The sequence below is a fragment of the Carassius carassius genome, chromosome 37 (assembly GCF_963082965.1).
Source record: "Carassius carassius chromosome 37, fCarCar2.1, whole genome shotgun sequence".
Lineage (NCBI taxonomy): Eukaryota > Metazoa > Chordata > Actinopteri > Cypriniformes > Cyprinidae > Carassius > Carassius carassius.
Genome location: NC_081791.1, coordinates 15,220,365 through 15,235,571, shown reverse-complemented (window position 1 = coordinate 15,235,571; position 15,207 = coordinate 15,220,365). Strand labels below are relative to the sequence as shown.

Here is a 15,207-nt window from a genome sequence, read left to right as displayed (position 1 = left end):
ATTCCACTGTGTGATGGTCCATCCCAGATGCCCCCAATCTCGATGCCTCCGAGCCCAGAGAAGTCGACGGCGCTTCTGGACACTGTTAACATAGGGCTTCCTTTTGGCACAGTACAGTTTTAACTGGCATTTGTGGATGTAACTACGTATTGTGGTACTTGACAAAGGTTTGCCAAAGTAGTCCTGAGCCCATGTGGTGATATCGCTTATAGATGAATAACGATTCTTGATGCAGTGCCGCCTGAGGGATCGGAGATCACAGTTGTTCAGCTTAGGCTTGCGCCCTTGTCCTTTACGCACTGAAATTCCTCCAGATTCCTTGAATCTTTTAATTATGTTATGCACTGTTGAATGTGAAATATCCAAATCTCTTCCTGTCTTTCTTTGAGGAACATTGTTTTTAAACATTTCAATAATTTTATAACGTATTTGTTGGCAAACTGGCGATCCTCTGCCCATCTTTGCTCCTAAAGGATTAGACCTTTCTTGGATGCTGCTTTTGTACCAAATCATAATTACAATCACCTGTTGACATCACCTGTTTCAAATCACATCATTATTTAACCATTTTACCTCATTACTAGCCCTAAATTGCTCCTGTCCCAACTTTTTTTGAAATGTGTTGCAGGTCTGAATGACAGGAAAGGATGCATATTTACAAATGACATTAAGTTGACCAGACAAAACATGAAATATTTTTTTTTTCATATTGTCTGCAATGAAATACAAGTCAAAGTAAATTTAGAAATAACTTCTTTTTTTTTATTTGCGTTTTCCATACTGTACCAACTTTTTCTGATTTGGGGTTGTATATATTGTAATCTTTTTTTTTATAATTTTTTAAAATTCTTTTTTAAATGTGTTACTGCTTTGATGCTGAGATTTCATGTAAATAAAATAAGAAATTTTCCAAAAATGTTGAATGATTTGTCTTGAAGCAGGTGCAGTCTCTCCATTTGATTAATGTGAAAGTATTAAGTGAAAAAACGTCTCTTGTGAGGCTGTTGCAGGTGTCGACAGTAATTGAGCCTCAGGGCGGACCCTGAATTATAGTCCAAATGAAGAAACAAATATCCTGCTTAGGTCAGCGTGTCAGGGCTCACAAGATTTAGTTTGCAGTTTGCATACTGTTGTGGAAAAGATGCTGAGCCCTATTTTCTCCCTGCCCGGATGACTATAAAGACAAAAAAAACCCATCTGTTTATAGTTACCCGACGTGTGCTCTCCTTCACCCTCATCAGAATTTGGGTTAGATGTTATAGAGGGTTTTAGAAGCTGTCAACTTCACCTTGATGGGTACACTTTGAAACTGATACACACAAATATTATATTCCCTGTACGTTTCATACTAAATATCACATTTTGATGGATTTATTGTAGACTTTGTGTCAGGAAAGATAACTTGACCTGTATTATGTTCTTAAAGACTTAATGTACATGTCTGACCCTCTATACTCCTTCAGCAACCTGACTTCCACGTTCCTCTGTGATGGATGGGGCTTTACATCCATTCTGTTTATTTAGATCTAAACTGCTTGATTTCTTTTTTCCCCTGCAGTGCTCTTGGAGTTCAAATGTGCAACTTGGATGAGAGAATTATTAGTGCAAAAAGCCCAATCAAAACATGGTCTAAATATATAGCCATACTTTGAGATCTCGCTTACTTTTTTGCTTTGCATTCTAATCTCGGTTTCTTCCCATGAACCCAAACGTCCATAGTGAAAGCTTGATTAAAGTCAGTTATCATTATAAGACACTTTAAGGCATCTTTTATCTGTTTTCTTCTTTTTTTTTATTGTTTTTTTTTCACAATACATGAGACCCAGGAGGTAAAGTCTATATGTAATTTTCATAACTGGGTATTAAGATTTCAATTGCATAAAATATGATGCAATATTTTTTCCTAATCTCTGCTGTATAGGAGGTGTTGGGATAAGTGGCAGCAGACCTGTCTAGACAGTTTTGACATCTCCAGTGCTTTATCGAATGGTTTGCGTCAGAACATGGTTACTCAGGATGTGACTAACACTGTGTTTCTGGTGGAATGGTTATCTGTTCAGAAGATGGAACAGCACTGGTGTTCAGCAGAGACAAACTGGCAAGGCTTTGTTCCTTTGGGCTCACAGCTTCACAACACACCCATGTCTTGAGCATTTAATCCTAAATTTAATGGGATTTTGTCAAGTCAGAGCAGGAAAATAACATGAGTCAAGAGTACGTTTTTAATGAGTTTTGCCTTGAGAAGTCTTTTTTTAATCTATAAGCAGTGGTTCAGTATTGGCTTCAGTATTTTACATTGGATTTGAATTTTTTTGTTATACAGACGTACAGATGGTAGAATAATTGTTAAAAATGAAAGGTAAAATAGCCATTAAAAACTCCATTATGATTTTTTCTGAATATTGTTTGCTGCATAGCTATGGTTTCTAAATTGGCTACATTGATTAAAAACTTTTTTTCTATGGAACACGAAAGTGAATAGTAGTATTTGTCCATACAGTGAAGGTCAGTTGTGCTTTGTTGTTTTTTTAGCCTCCATTGACATATAAAACAGTTATAACATTCTTCAAAATATCTTCTTTCATCTTCCAAACAGTTAAACAGCTTCTGACGGTAAATAAATAATGAGGGTGTTGTATTTTTTGTTTTTATGATTCGTATGTCCAGATTAAATGCTTTTAATATGGAATTCTTTCCCTTTTTGGTCTTAATTGGTTCATGCCTTTGGTCAGATTGCAGCTGCACATAAAAAGGAGGGATTCATAGTCATATAAAATAAACCAAACATATTTTCCAAATTGTGAAATTAGGGGAAATGGCTTTTTGTGATGTTGGAAAGTACATTGGCTTTTTTTTTCTGTCACTATTTATATAATTCTATAAATAAAATAAACCAGAAAGTCTTTTTGTGGCCGATCCTGCAACTAAATTGTGTCCAGCTTTCTCTGGAGTAAGAATGCTTACTTTGTTCATACTGTAAAATTGAATGACCTTTCACTCTTAAAAACACTAGGGGGAAAAAGAAATGGCATAGTAGCTTTTCCACACCAGCTTTCCAATTTTGCTTATTTGAAAGGCTGCATTCCCACAGCACCACAACCACTTTACGTTTTCCACTGCTAGACACTACACCTCTTGACCTCTATTTTATACACATGAACCAGTGGGAAAGAGTTTGCTCTAACACTAACCAAACACTTAGAGAGAATGGAGAGACCTGTCAAATGTATGTCATATTTAGTTTAATTTGCATTTTCATTTAAAAAATGAGTGGAAATGTCACACCAATCAGGTGTCTGTCGGATACGCCCAAGAATTCCTAATAAGCATGCAAGAGTACAGACGGACACTCCCTGCTCCGTTAGATCTGCTTTAAAGTGTTTAGGAGTGGTCTGTGGACTCTTGCTAGTGTCCTAAACCTGAAGCGTCTCTCATTAGATAGGACAAGCTCGGCTTTGTAATGACACTTAGTGAACAACGTGGACATCAAAAAGTGCTTTGACTGCTGTTACTTCACTTGAGGGACCAAAGAAAACTTCCTCTTTAAGTACTGGGTAAGGCATGTAGCCATTGGGAGTCTTTGTCCAGAGTAGACCTTCATACCACACAACCTCTATTTAGGTCAGTAACTGAAAACACAAGTAGTACTTGGGTTCAGTACATTAGTAAATAGTTTTTAAAACTGAGTCTATTAGTGGTGATGGTTAAAATTCCTGCATATGCATTCTTCGTTTGGTGAGTTACTCCTTTATCACTGTTTTATGACATGGATATTAGTGAGATCTCAAATCATGTGGCTTATGGAGAAGGGATGAATTTTATAATTTGCCTGACTTATTATGTTTGCACTTACTAGCCTCTGTTAAACTAGGATCCATCCAGAACATCCCAGCTACCACATAACAATGCCACAGTAACCAAAGTAACCGTAGCAAAGCACTCCAAGCATATCTGGGTAAAATCTTAGAAACTTGGGAGTGGGTTCTTTTGGCAGTTTACCCATGTAAACATCTTGACTATGGTTTGCATCAGCATAATGTTTTAACAGTATACTATCATGTTCTTTATATGCTGAAAGGTGTCACAAAAAATTAATGTGACTGCCACATGAATCATTGCATTATAAATAATATATAGTTTTGTCTCCACACCCTTAATTTAAGTGAAGTGAATGAGACTACATAGTCAAATTATCTTAAATTTTAGATCACATTTGCTTCCACAGTAGGAGTTATTTTCTTCCCACAAAGTGTGCTGGATAAAGAAAGGTTATCAAAACTGTTTTCATAAAGACATTCCACAGTAAATGCATACTTCCGAGGCTACAGTTCATTTATCTAAATTGTTTATGTTCATTCACATCTGCATGGGTGATGGATCAGTCCAGAGCTACCATCGGCCAATAATATAAACTTTGTGCTATCTATATGTCCATCAGTAAGACTTGCTTTTGAGATAAAGAGGGAGTTTTGGACTATATTATAAATCAAGACCGTTTGCACGGTTTGCATTACGTTTTGGCAAAAAATGTAGGTCTTTCCTTCTCCTCATTAATCAAAGGAAATATTAGTGAGCTCAACTGGCAGTGCATTAGACTATACAGACAACTTACTGTATTAGATACATGGAGAAGCATGACTCTGTTTATCAGCTTTAGTCCATTTTGAGAAGCCAATTTTACCACTCAGCAACCAACATACTTAGCGAACCACATTTTTCCATCTCACGCTAATTGTTGCAGGGCATAATATCTCCTAAGAAGTTCCTCTCAACGAACTGCAGCTCATAAAGATGAGCTGAAAATCCTGCAACCTGAGATGGGTTTTATTGCATATGTGAGGTTTGCTGTGAGATCAGTCCTGCTGGCGAGAGGACGGCGTCATAAATGTAAGGAACATTTCTTCCTCTGTAATCTCCCCAGAGGTCACAGATCCATGGAAAAGACAGAAGAGCTTCTGGGATAATACCAACGCAAAGGCTTGCATTGTGAGCACTGGATTTAACCAAATTACTGACTAAAGTGGTGGCATTGTGAAAGCCAATGGCATGAACGGTTCCTTTGGTATACATCTGTTTCAGTCCAAATATCCCATAGCGGATATAAAGACTTAGCAAAGACTTTTTCATAATATTCCTTAGTAATAATTCTAGTGTGTGTGTGAGTTGATTTTTGTTTTGACGTTTTTTTTTTGTTTTATTATTATTTTGCTTTGCTTTTTTTTTTAATTTGCTTTGCTTTGTGTTTCCCTGTTTTGATTTGATTTGATTTGATTTGATTTGATTTGATTTGCGTTGCTGTGTTGCGTTGCGTTGTGTTTTGCTTTGCTTTGTATTGTGTTACTTTGTTTTGCTCTGGTTTGCTTTACAGTATTTTGTTACTCATGAAATCAAAGTTTGATATTAGTTTGAAATCAAACAATAATTAGGAGACACCTTGACTTTAAACTATAGGCCAGGACTGTCAGTATCTATATGAACTATAGCTGTGTATTTTTTGTGGATCCCCGACAAGTTACCGGCACATCACTGAAGCTAAATGGCAATGGTCTAAATATTTAGCTGAGCTGAAACTGGCAGTCTGCTTGACATTCAATCTAAATACAGCAGCTTTGATAGATTATGTAAAAACAGCTCTCTCTTAACTCCCTTAACTGCTTACCTTTAACATCTGAGACACCATATGATTTATGGTTAATCACTGGAGGGATAATTGGAACAGCTTCAGTGCTGCAAGATATATGGTCTATTTAACTTAATTCATGACCTAATGAAGATAATTAAAAAAATCAATGTCCTGTAAAATGGAAAGCTTTTTTCTTGAAATTCAAGTTGAAAATCACCAAGTGTATTTGTCCGTTTAATGCTTCCCAGTCCCGAAGACCTGTGCCAGGCAGATGGCAAGAAGATTCAGTTCAAGAAGATTGATATCTCATACTGTAGATTATTGTGGCAGAATGGATTTCTGCAAACATTTTAGAGTTATGCTGCTCTCCTATAAAACCGATTAAGCAAAGTCCTGTTCTTCATGAGGATATTTAACCAGAATCAATCACAACTGTGTGACCATTCAACTACTTTCATTCAAGCTAGTTCCGTTCTAACTAACTGCAGATTCAAAGCAGTGCGCTGTATCTGCTCTGCGAGTTTATACTGGACCATGATCCTGTGTGTCTCAAGACACATGTGGATACTCTGAGATCTGATCTATGCAGGAGAACTGATTGTTTTTGTACTCTCAGTCTCCCCAACAGATCCTCTATCCTTGTGAAGCTGACTGTAATTTAATGGGACTGATTTAAAGCTCAGTTTAGTTTGATGTATTTTTTTTATGATCAATGATTTTGGTTCCAACAAACCAAATAAAAAATGAGCTTTCATTTGTCATTCATATGCAAGACTAAAGCAAGCATATATTTTACAATCAGCATAAAATCATGTGAATAATGGATTTTTCAAATGTTTTCCAACATTCTTACTGGAAATATAAGCAAGTTCAATGGCAATGGACTATGTTTTCTATTTGTTTTCTTTGTCAGTGTTTCCCAACACTTTTTATATTTTTTACTTGCTTCCAAATCCTCAACAATAAGGCTTTTCTACACCTCAGTGACACCAAATCAGAAATGTGTCAGTTTGGATAAAACAGACTCATAAAGCAGAGCATTATGCTGTGAACGTGCATAAAGCTTTACAAACAATATTTCACACATTATTTAAATTCTGACAGAGGTGGGTAGAGCCACACAGAGCCATAGAAGGTAGAGCCATATAAGCCACACACGTACAACAAACTAATGTCACAGTGGTATCGTGTACTGTAATCGAATGTAGCCCAAGTTATTACCTGTTAAACAGTGGACAGCACACGCGGTGTTCATCTAATAAGGATCTCCATCGCTAGCAAATAATATCCTTTGCAGATTTGCTTTCAATTCAGTGCTGTTCCAGCCACGTTGTCAACGCTCTTTCTGTTCTTAAACGTTACAACTCCGAGTGAACCACTTCAGACGCTCAGCGCGCGCGGCAGGGAACTGAACGACTCATTCAAACTGATTCATGAACCAATTCACTCGTTTGCCAATTGGTTTGATCAAGCCTTTGAACAGAATTGACTCAAAAGAATGAATCATTCGCGAACGAGCATCGCTCATTACCCAGAGAAAAGTAGACGGCGCGTTTGGAATAAACTGAAGTATTTATAACATTTATTGCATCAAGATAAAGTAACGAGAGGAGCGTCGCCCACAGTAACGAAGTAAAAGTACAGATTTTTCCCCAAAAATGTACTCAAGTAAGAGTATAAAGTACCCATCTTTAAATATACTCCGAAAAGTATTAGTTACCCCAAAAAATTACTCAAGTAAATGTAACGAAGTAAATGTAACTTGTTACTACCCACCTCTGAATTCTGAAACAGGACTGAGAAATGCGAAGAATCACAATTAGCTTTTGTTAATATCTATTAGTAGTTTAAAGTAGTAGCAGCTTCAAAATGATTCATTTGATGTCTTTTCTTACTAAATATTTATATATGGACTTAACCTGCATATGATGTCATTTGATAAATTTGTCATTTTTGATGTAAATAGTTTTATTACATTTTTTATTTTAACGTGCATCATAAAAAATGTAATAAAATGATTTACATTGTAAATAATAAATACAATTTAAAAAGAAAACAAATGAAAAAATAAAATCAATTATTTTAAAAAAAGTAATGCTGTAATTAATTCCATGTTTTTTCTTCTAAATAACAGCGCTAGTTTTATATTTAATCTATTTTAAGTCGTAACCCAATGGTTCCCGCTTAAGTAGGTTTAATGTGTATCATTTATTGGATATTACTGTTTGTATGACATACATGAAGGTTTTTCTCTGAATAAATAGCTGCAGCATGTGGTAATGGTGTGTTTTACCATTGTATTGTGTGCATCTGTGAGTTTTCTTCTGTAATTTAGGGAAGCCTCTGTGTGTCCTTATTAATGTAATTTAATCAAATGGTTTAAGATGAGTCTTAACCCACACCTGGCAGCAGTTTAGACCGCCTCACTGACACAAAGGCATTCACACAGAGAGTACGACATGCAGTGACCTTCCTTTCATCTGACTCACAAAACTCACATGAAAAGAGACGCTTGAATCGTGTCCAGGTGCACCTTTTAAACTCCCCTCAACCTTCATACTCTCGGAAAAACTGATACTACGTTGGTTGCATGCTTCCCCTCTTATTTTTCACTACACATTTCCTTGTCCTTGTCACTTTGGATAGATTATTGTCTTGTTCAAGATGCAAGATATCTGATATTGCAAGCACATGCCATGTTTGGACTGGTCAGGCTCTTATTCCATGACTTTTCTTGGGTTTGTAAGTCTATACCATGTTTTGCTTAAGTTCAGCATTTTAGCTTTTCTTTGGTTCCCTTTACCCTCCTGTAAAAAAGTTTTCTCTTAGGGTCCACTGCAATGGCCCAACAACTTGTCAAAATTAGGGTTATTTGTGACTCATTTGTATTGCTGTTCAACTTCTGAGCTGTAGAAAAAAAAGTTGAATTGATCTAAAGATTATTAATAACCAAGGCTGTATAAATCACTGAGCTTATGACAGCAATGGCTATATGAGAATTCAAGACCGGGGCTCTTTCATCTTTTTAATAAAATGATTTCATGACAGCTGTAAAGGTGGTTTTATAATCGAGAAAGCCCATATTTGACAGGTTATTAAAAAGTTCAGCTTCCTGTTCTTATTTCCTCACTAAAAAAATCTGCTTAATCTGCTTTGCAACCAATTATTAGCATGTCTAAATATTGGCTGTTTATTAGTAGTTCTAAAGCACATATTCTGCATGACCATATTCTACATCCCTAATCCTAACCAATACCTAAACTTTACAACTACCTTAATAACTATTAATAAGCAGCAAATTAGGAGTTTGAGGCAAAGGTTGTAATTAATGGTTTGTTAATAGCGAGAACTGGACGTTAAAATAAAGTGAGACCAATCCACTCTCGTTTATTATAGAATTGTTCTATAGTCTATACAGTGTTTAAAGCAATTACATCAAAAGTAACTGTGTAGTCAAATTACTGAAAATTTAAGAGTAATCCCTTATTTAACTTTTCAAGGGAAATGTATTTAAAGTGCAGTAAAAATGATTTAGTAATGCAATAAACCCAACACTGTTCCCAATGGCCATAATTAATTTGATAACAGCCAAGATGAAAAGAAATACTCAATATAGTGAAAGCCAAAGTGACCAGAATGTGAGCCCAATTTAGAAAATCTCCACTGTTCACTGTTTTGTTTTGAGGGAACATTTCATACAACATTTGGTAAACTACAATACCTAAGAGAGGAGGAGGGAGGAGCAGAGACAGACAGGAGGGTGGGACTGCTGAGGCCTGCCCTGGACACAGGCGATGGAGACATAATAGGAGAGACAGAGCCACGAGAAAACTACATGTCTGTCAATGCCGTGAGAGAGAGAGAGAGAGAGAGAGAGAGAGAGAGAGAGTGAAATTACTTGATTCTGCTGCCAGGACACACAGCTTATTTAAATAGCTTCTCAAGCCCACAGCGGCAGTTGTTCTCTACTGTTGCATAATGGACATGCTGAGAGTCTTTTTATCCTGTTTTGTTTGCCTAATCTTATTTCTTTCTGTTTGAGTGAGGTCTGCAACACATTGCGCTTGGACAATGCTGTCCGGGTGGCTGAGGTTAGTGCTCATATTTAATTTCTGGACTCAGCTGGTCCCATGTTTGGGTGCTGGAAATACGCGTTACCGCTACTATCACAGGAACTGCTACACCTGCTTCAATGGATATCAGGGATACAACTCAGGACACCTGGGAGCAGGTGAGTGTTACTGGATTCACTGTTAATCGATTCAGTTGATTCAGTGAATTGATTCACTTGGTTAAGGGAATAACATTTACTGTTATTAAGCATTAGATTTTCAGGTTTTTGCTATTTTATTTTGTGGTTTTCATTTTGTTTTTCCTACTCGGAGCCGGAATGTGGTGGAACGCATTAGTTTAATGACTGTGCGAATTCAGTGAAATTCTGGGACAGTACTCGGTCATGCTGTATGATTTGGTACCGTTTTGGCTGTGGCCAAAGAAGCTTCTTTCAGCACTCATAATTCACCATGAAGGACTGGAGACGATAATGCCTTCACTCCGCCATGAACAGATGTCAGATGTGTAACAAAACAAATAATAAGCTGCTACATTAGTGTTTGCCAAATACGACTAATGTTTTGTTTTCAGTTTTATGAACCTGCAAAACTGTGTAATTTAGACTTCTTAGTCTTTTCAAGTAATATTTCACATTCAAATTTTTAAGTGAAAAAGAGTTTAGACTGTTGAAAAGTAATTTCTAGAGCTGGATTTATGGATTTGCTCTAAATTGAGGGATTGGGAGTATTAGGGAGACTGTCAGAACGTAACCAATCACTTTACCAGAGTAAACTAACTCGAGCTCAGCCTTTGACTGTGATACTTTTGGTAAAGTAAGAAAACTGCTTTTTCTCCCATGCCTGTTATTCATTTGGTGAAAATAAGGTCTGTTTTGCTTATAAAGGATGCTTTCTAAGATGTTTGGGATAAATGAGTTTTAAAACACCCCCAGGGTTACATCTTTTGCAACACCTATGAAGATGACACTAAGGTCATGGAAAGACAAGAATGTTCCGGCATATACAGTTTATTCAACTTCCATTCTTTCTTTCTCTGCCAAATGATGTGAAAGACACATTGATTTCTGTTAACTGTGGGCAAAACGATTAAAGAAATTAAAGAATCACCAAGGTTGCATTTATTTGATCAGAATGATAGTAAAAATAGTAATATTGTGCAATATTATTTTAAATAATTGTTTTCATTTTGATATATTTTTTGATGTATGTCATTTATTTGTGTGATGGCAAAGTTGAGTTTTCAGCAGTCATTACTCCCGTCTTCAGTATCCTTCAGAAATCACTCTAATATGACATTGTTTTTGTCAAAGCTGTAATACTTTTTTCAGGATTTTTTAAAGAAAGAATAACATTTATTTAAAATAGAAATCATTTATTAAATTATGTATGTCTTTACTTTCAATGCATCCTTACTGAATGAATGAATGAATGAATGAATTTATTTAAAACAAACAAACAACAACTAAAAAAAATGAACTGACCCCGAGCTTTCCAACTGTAGTGTATATTGCAAATTCTTGCAGTTAGAATTAGTGGTCTCTTTGACTTAATCTGGGTCTTGTAAGGTTTGAAGTTCCAAGGTTTCTGTAATAACCTTAAACAGAGAGCTAGACTTAAATGAACGTGCTCCAGGGTAATGCTCTCTTACACGGAATGCAAGATTAAGGAGAAACGTGTTTTGGATTAAAGGGAGGCTGCTTGGCATAATCAGTCTGCAGTCAGAGATGTCCACTATAAGAATTCCTCTGATCTTCTTTATTTATGAATATTGGACTAATATTTTGCCTCCTGATTTGCTATTTGATGTGTCTTCTTTACTCCAACAATGTGGAAGACAGATTTAGATTCTGGCACCACAGAACTATGCATTTTTAAGACGCACTTCCCTGGCAAACCGAATGTGACGGTCTTCACACAAGCCTGTAATGTTTGTAATACAGGTAGCAGTGCAAGATTAAAATGTGGCTCGCATCTGTGATATCAAGCCAGATCTTTGCTAAACTTCAAAGCAAAGGTCTGTGACCTCAACTCAGGGTTATCGTGATAAGAAGCAGTTGTTTTTCTAACCTGTAGACCTGAGGAGTTCAAGTTCACATATGTCATTGGTTTGACATTCCTATTCAATTGCAGTGTCCCAGCTGTACCTGACATAACTGCAGGACTTTGAGGGCCAAACGACATCACATTTGTTATTTTGGTTGAAATGTGGGTTGCACTGTTACCTTGTATGGGATCCAGAAGTCTAAGACCAAAGTTCTGAGATTTTTTGAAGGTTTTACATGAATTGAAAAATACATTTCAGATTCTATACTTTGTCTGGGTCACTAAGCAAATTTGTGGCATTAATCATATCAATGAATCAAATGTTCTTGCTTCCACTGAAGCTCAAGATGCTCTTGTGGAAGAACTTGTGGAGTCCATGCAGCTTGAGTGCTGCTGTCATTAAAGCAAATAAGAGAAATTAAGATATCCTGAACATATTTTTTTATCTTACTGACTATTTAATTATTAGCACATAATTACATTAAATTTCTTACTTGATTAACATTACAGTATATTATCACCTTAATTTTATTGATAAAACTTAAATATAAAACTTAAAGGAAAACACAGAGTTGAACTATCAAACTTCTTTTTATACCATATCCTGTCTTCCATTGGTTGGACATGCAGATAGTCCCACCCCTAATCTCACGCCATTGGTTGAGCCAGTTGCTGTGTCAGGCTGGTCGAGATGCTCATACCAAAATAATTAAACAAATGTATTACTTATAGTTGTTTCTGCATATTAAAGGGGTATTTCACCACTGACGAGATGAAGTTTCAATAAAAGTTGTCTATGTATGCAGAAAAAAATATTTTTTTTTAAACATTGGTGTTATATGACTATAGAAAACAGTGAAAAAAAGCTGTGTTAAAAAAAAAAGACTTCCACACCCATGTGTTACTTGCAGTTTCTTTGTAATTATTTGTAAAACGAACTTGTAATTTTTGAGTGAAAGTTGTTTCACTGCTAAATTTTTGCTTCAGTGTACACACTTAATATTTAATGTAAAAAGTCTGCCTAATCACGTCTTTATATTCATGGATATATTTTCTCTTCTGTTTATGTCACATCAAGCATGTGTCCCTTGTGTCAGATAATTACTTGTTTGTTCTAAATCAAATATGGATTTCATCTAGTTCTTGGCTGTCTGTTATTACATTCCATTTGCAGTTGTTTGTCTGGCAGCAAAACCGAAATGATCCATCATTAGTAACAGTTATTTAAACTACATATTGAAATATTGAAAATCAGCATATAAGCCCTATATTAACTGTCATCCCAATCTAAACCAGATTTGTTGTTATATGTCATTGTGGTTTAAATAACTAAGAGATAATATACAGCCAGCCGATCTGCTCACCCTGAAGGGGTTTATTTTAGGATAATGACCTGCTGACTGGACGTTATCCCCCATTTTTCATGGCTTCTTACCATAAATAAATATGTGGACATAAAATACTGATTTGAGATTTAAATTTGTAGATTAGTTTTAAGCTTTTGCCAATAACAACGGTCCATAACAAAGAGGAAAATAATCTCCCTAGCAACAAGACACAACATTACAATATTGATTTACTAGTAACTATAAATCTGAAATCTAAGATAATTTTTTTGTGGACTAGCATATTTTGCAATAATGTAACATGGCTTCCTCTAGTTTAAGTGCATGGAGCTGAATTATTCTTCACATATTAATTATAGTGGACCTTTAATCTTTAATCTCTGCTCCAGGTCTGTTATTGCACTTAATCAAAGCACTTTCATTAAACAGAACTGCTCAGGGTCAGTCGGTCTGTCTAAATGCCTGGTTTAAAGTTTTTAAGGTTCAGTCTTAATGAGTAAAACCGCTGCAGTCAAGTGGACCATCACTTCCATCTTCCTGGCTAGTGGTATGGTTGCTTGAGATTTTCATTTAAGGCATGAATTATAAAAGCTAAAAGTTTTCATACAAATATGATGAATTGTAGGTGAACATAGTATATGAACTTAATCCACCTTCACACGCATTAACGCAACACAGGAAAGTATTGTATTATAGTAGGAGTTCTTGTGGAGTTCAAACTGGAATATTTAATGCATTAATGAGTCTGATTTCTTTCAATTTATCTCCAAAATATAAGCAGTTATGGAGACACCTCATTATAGTTTGCAGTAACTCATACTTTGAATTATCCTCTCCTTGGATTCTTCAGTTTTTGCCATGCATCCAACAGATAAAAGTCTCTCTGGCTCTACAGTAACTATATTTTAATGTTTTGATATCATTTGTCCTGGAAATAATTCTTGCTTACAGAATATTGGCCATTATGCTCTAAGGTTTGCTTTAAAATACTATTTAGTCCTCCATTAATCTGTCCAAAAAGTTAATCGGCCAATTAATTTATAGATAAAGAGGATTAAAACAAGTACTATGGAAAATTTTCTCAAGGCTCTTTCACTATATCTCTTGGAAAGATATATAAAACAATAGGACAAGCATCTCTGGGAAGGGAGTTTATGAATAGTAAAAAAAATAAAAATAATAATAATGTCATAATTTACACTCAACCCCCTAATGCTCTTAGTTTTTCAGTGTAAATAAAAATATTTTTTGGAAGTTTCTTTTTAATAAATCCATTTTAACTGTATGTATAATATATGTTTAAATCATTACATGTTTATTATTTGTATAATTAACATCTAATTATAATCCCTCTTAGATTAATACCGAAATGATATTGAAAAAACTACAGTAACATCTACTCCCTGAATCAGTCCCATGCATATTTTAGTAAGTTCATATTGATATTACAGATCCATATGTAATATCACTGACACAGTCTGCTGGCATTACAGTTTCTCACCAGCAGGGCATTCACAGGCCTGCTACAGATCTCTGATGTCTCTTGGATCATCACTCCACCTGTACTAGACCTATCCAAAATCTCCCCTCTGCATCTTTTTCTTAAATAGGCTACTCAGTGGAATCCACTGTTGTCATGAATGTAAACTGAGTATGAAATTGACCTGTTGTGTTTTGACCTTTTAAATGCACCATACATAGTTAACAAAAATGATTCCTGTGTTTCAGCTTGTCAACATTGATCCTTACCTGATCGTTCTGCTTACTGTAATTAAATGAAGCATTGGCAATGCTACTATAAAGGTCAGGGTGGTTGTAAAACACATGGCCTGAATCAGACAGGACACAAAGAACTTATTCACTTGAAGATCTTTATAATGTGCAGATTGCATATTTCCACAGTTTCATAAGTGAACTTACGGAAACAACTTTTTGAATTGCCTAGAAGCAGTTTTAAAGGGATACAGTAGTTCACCCAAAAAAGTTACCCAAAAGTTGTCATTATGTATTACTTTTGTCTGTGAAACACAAAAGAAGATTAAAAAAATAATGAAAACAAGTAATAAATAGTGTGTGAGGGTGCACATGTGTTACTTAAAAACACACTGTTGACAAAAATGTG

The 15,207-nt window shown here is 35.5% G+C and overlaps 1 protein-coding gene across 1 annotated transcript in view; it reads left to right on the top strand.

Moving 5' to 3' along the window:
- The first annotated feature begins 9,493 nt into the window (after window positions 1–9,493).
- LOC132118144 (multiple epidermal growth factor-like domains protein 6) overlaps window positions 9,494–15,207 on the top strand; it is a 32,306-nt gene continuing 26,592 nt past the window's right edge. Inside the window, exon 1 of the mRNA XM_059527732.1 lies at window positions 9,494–9,854. Within this exon, the coding sequence (XP_059383715.1) occupies window positions 9,695–9,854 (160 nt within the window). The 5' untranslated portion in view covers window positions 9,494–9,694. The remainder of the gene's footprint in view (window positions 9,855–15,207) is intronic.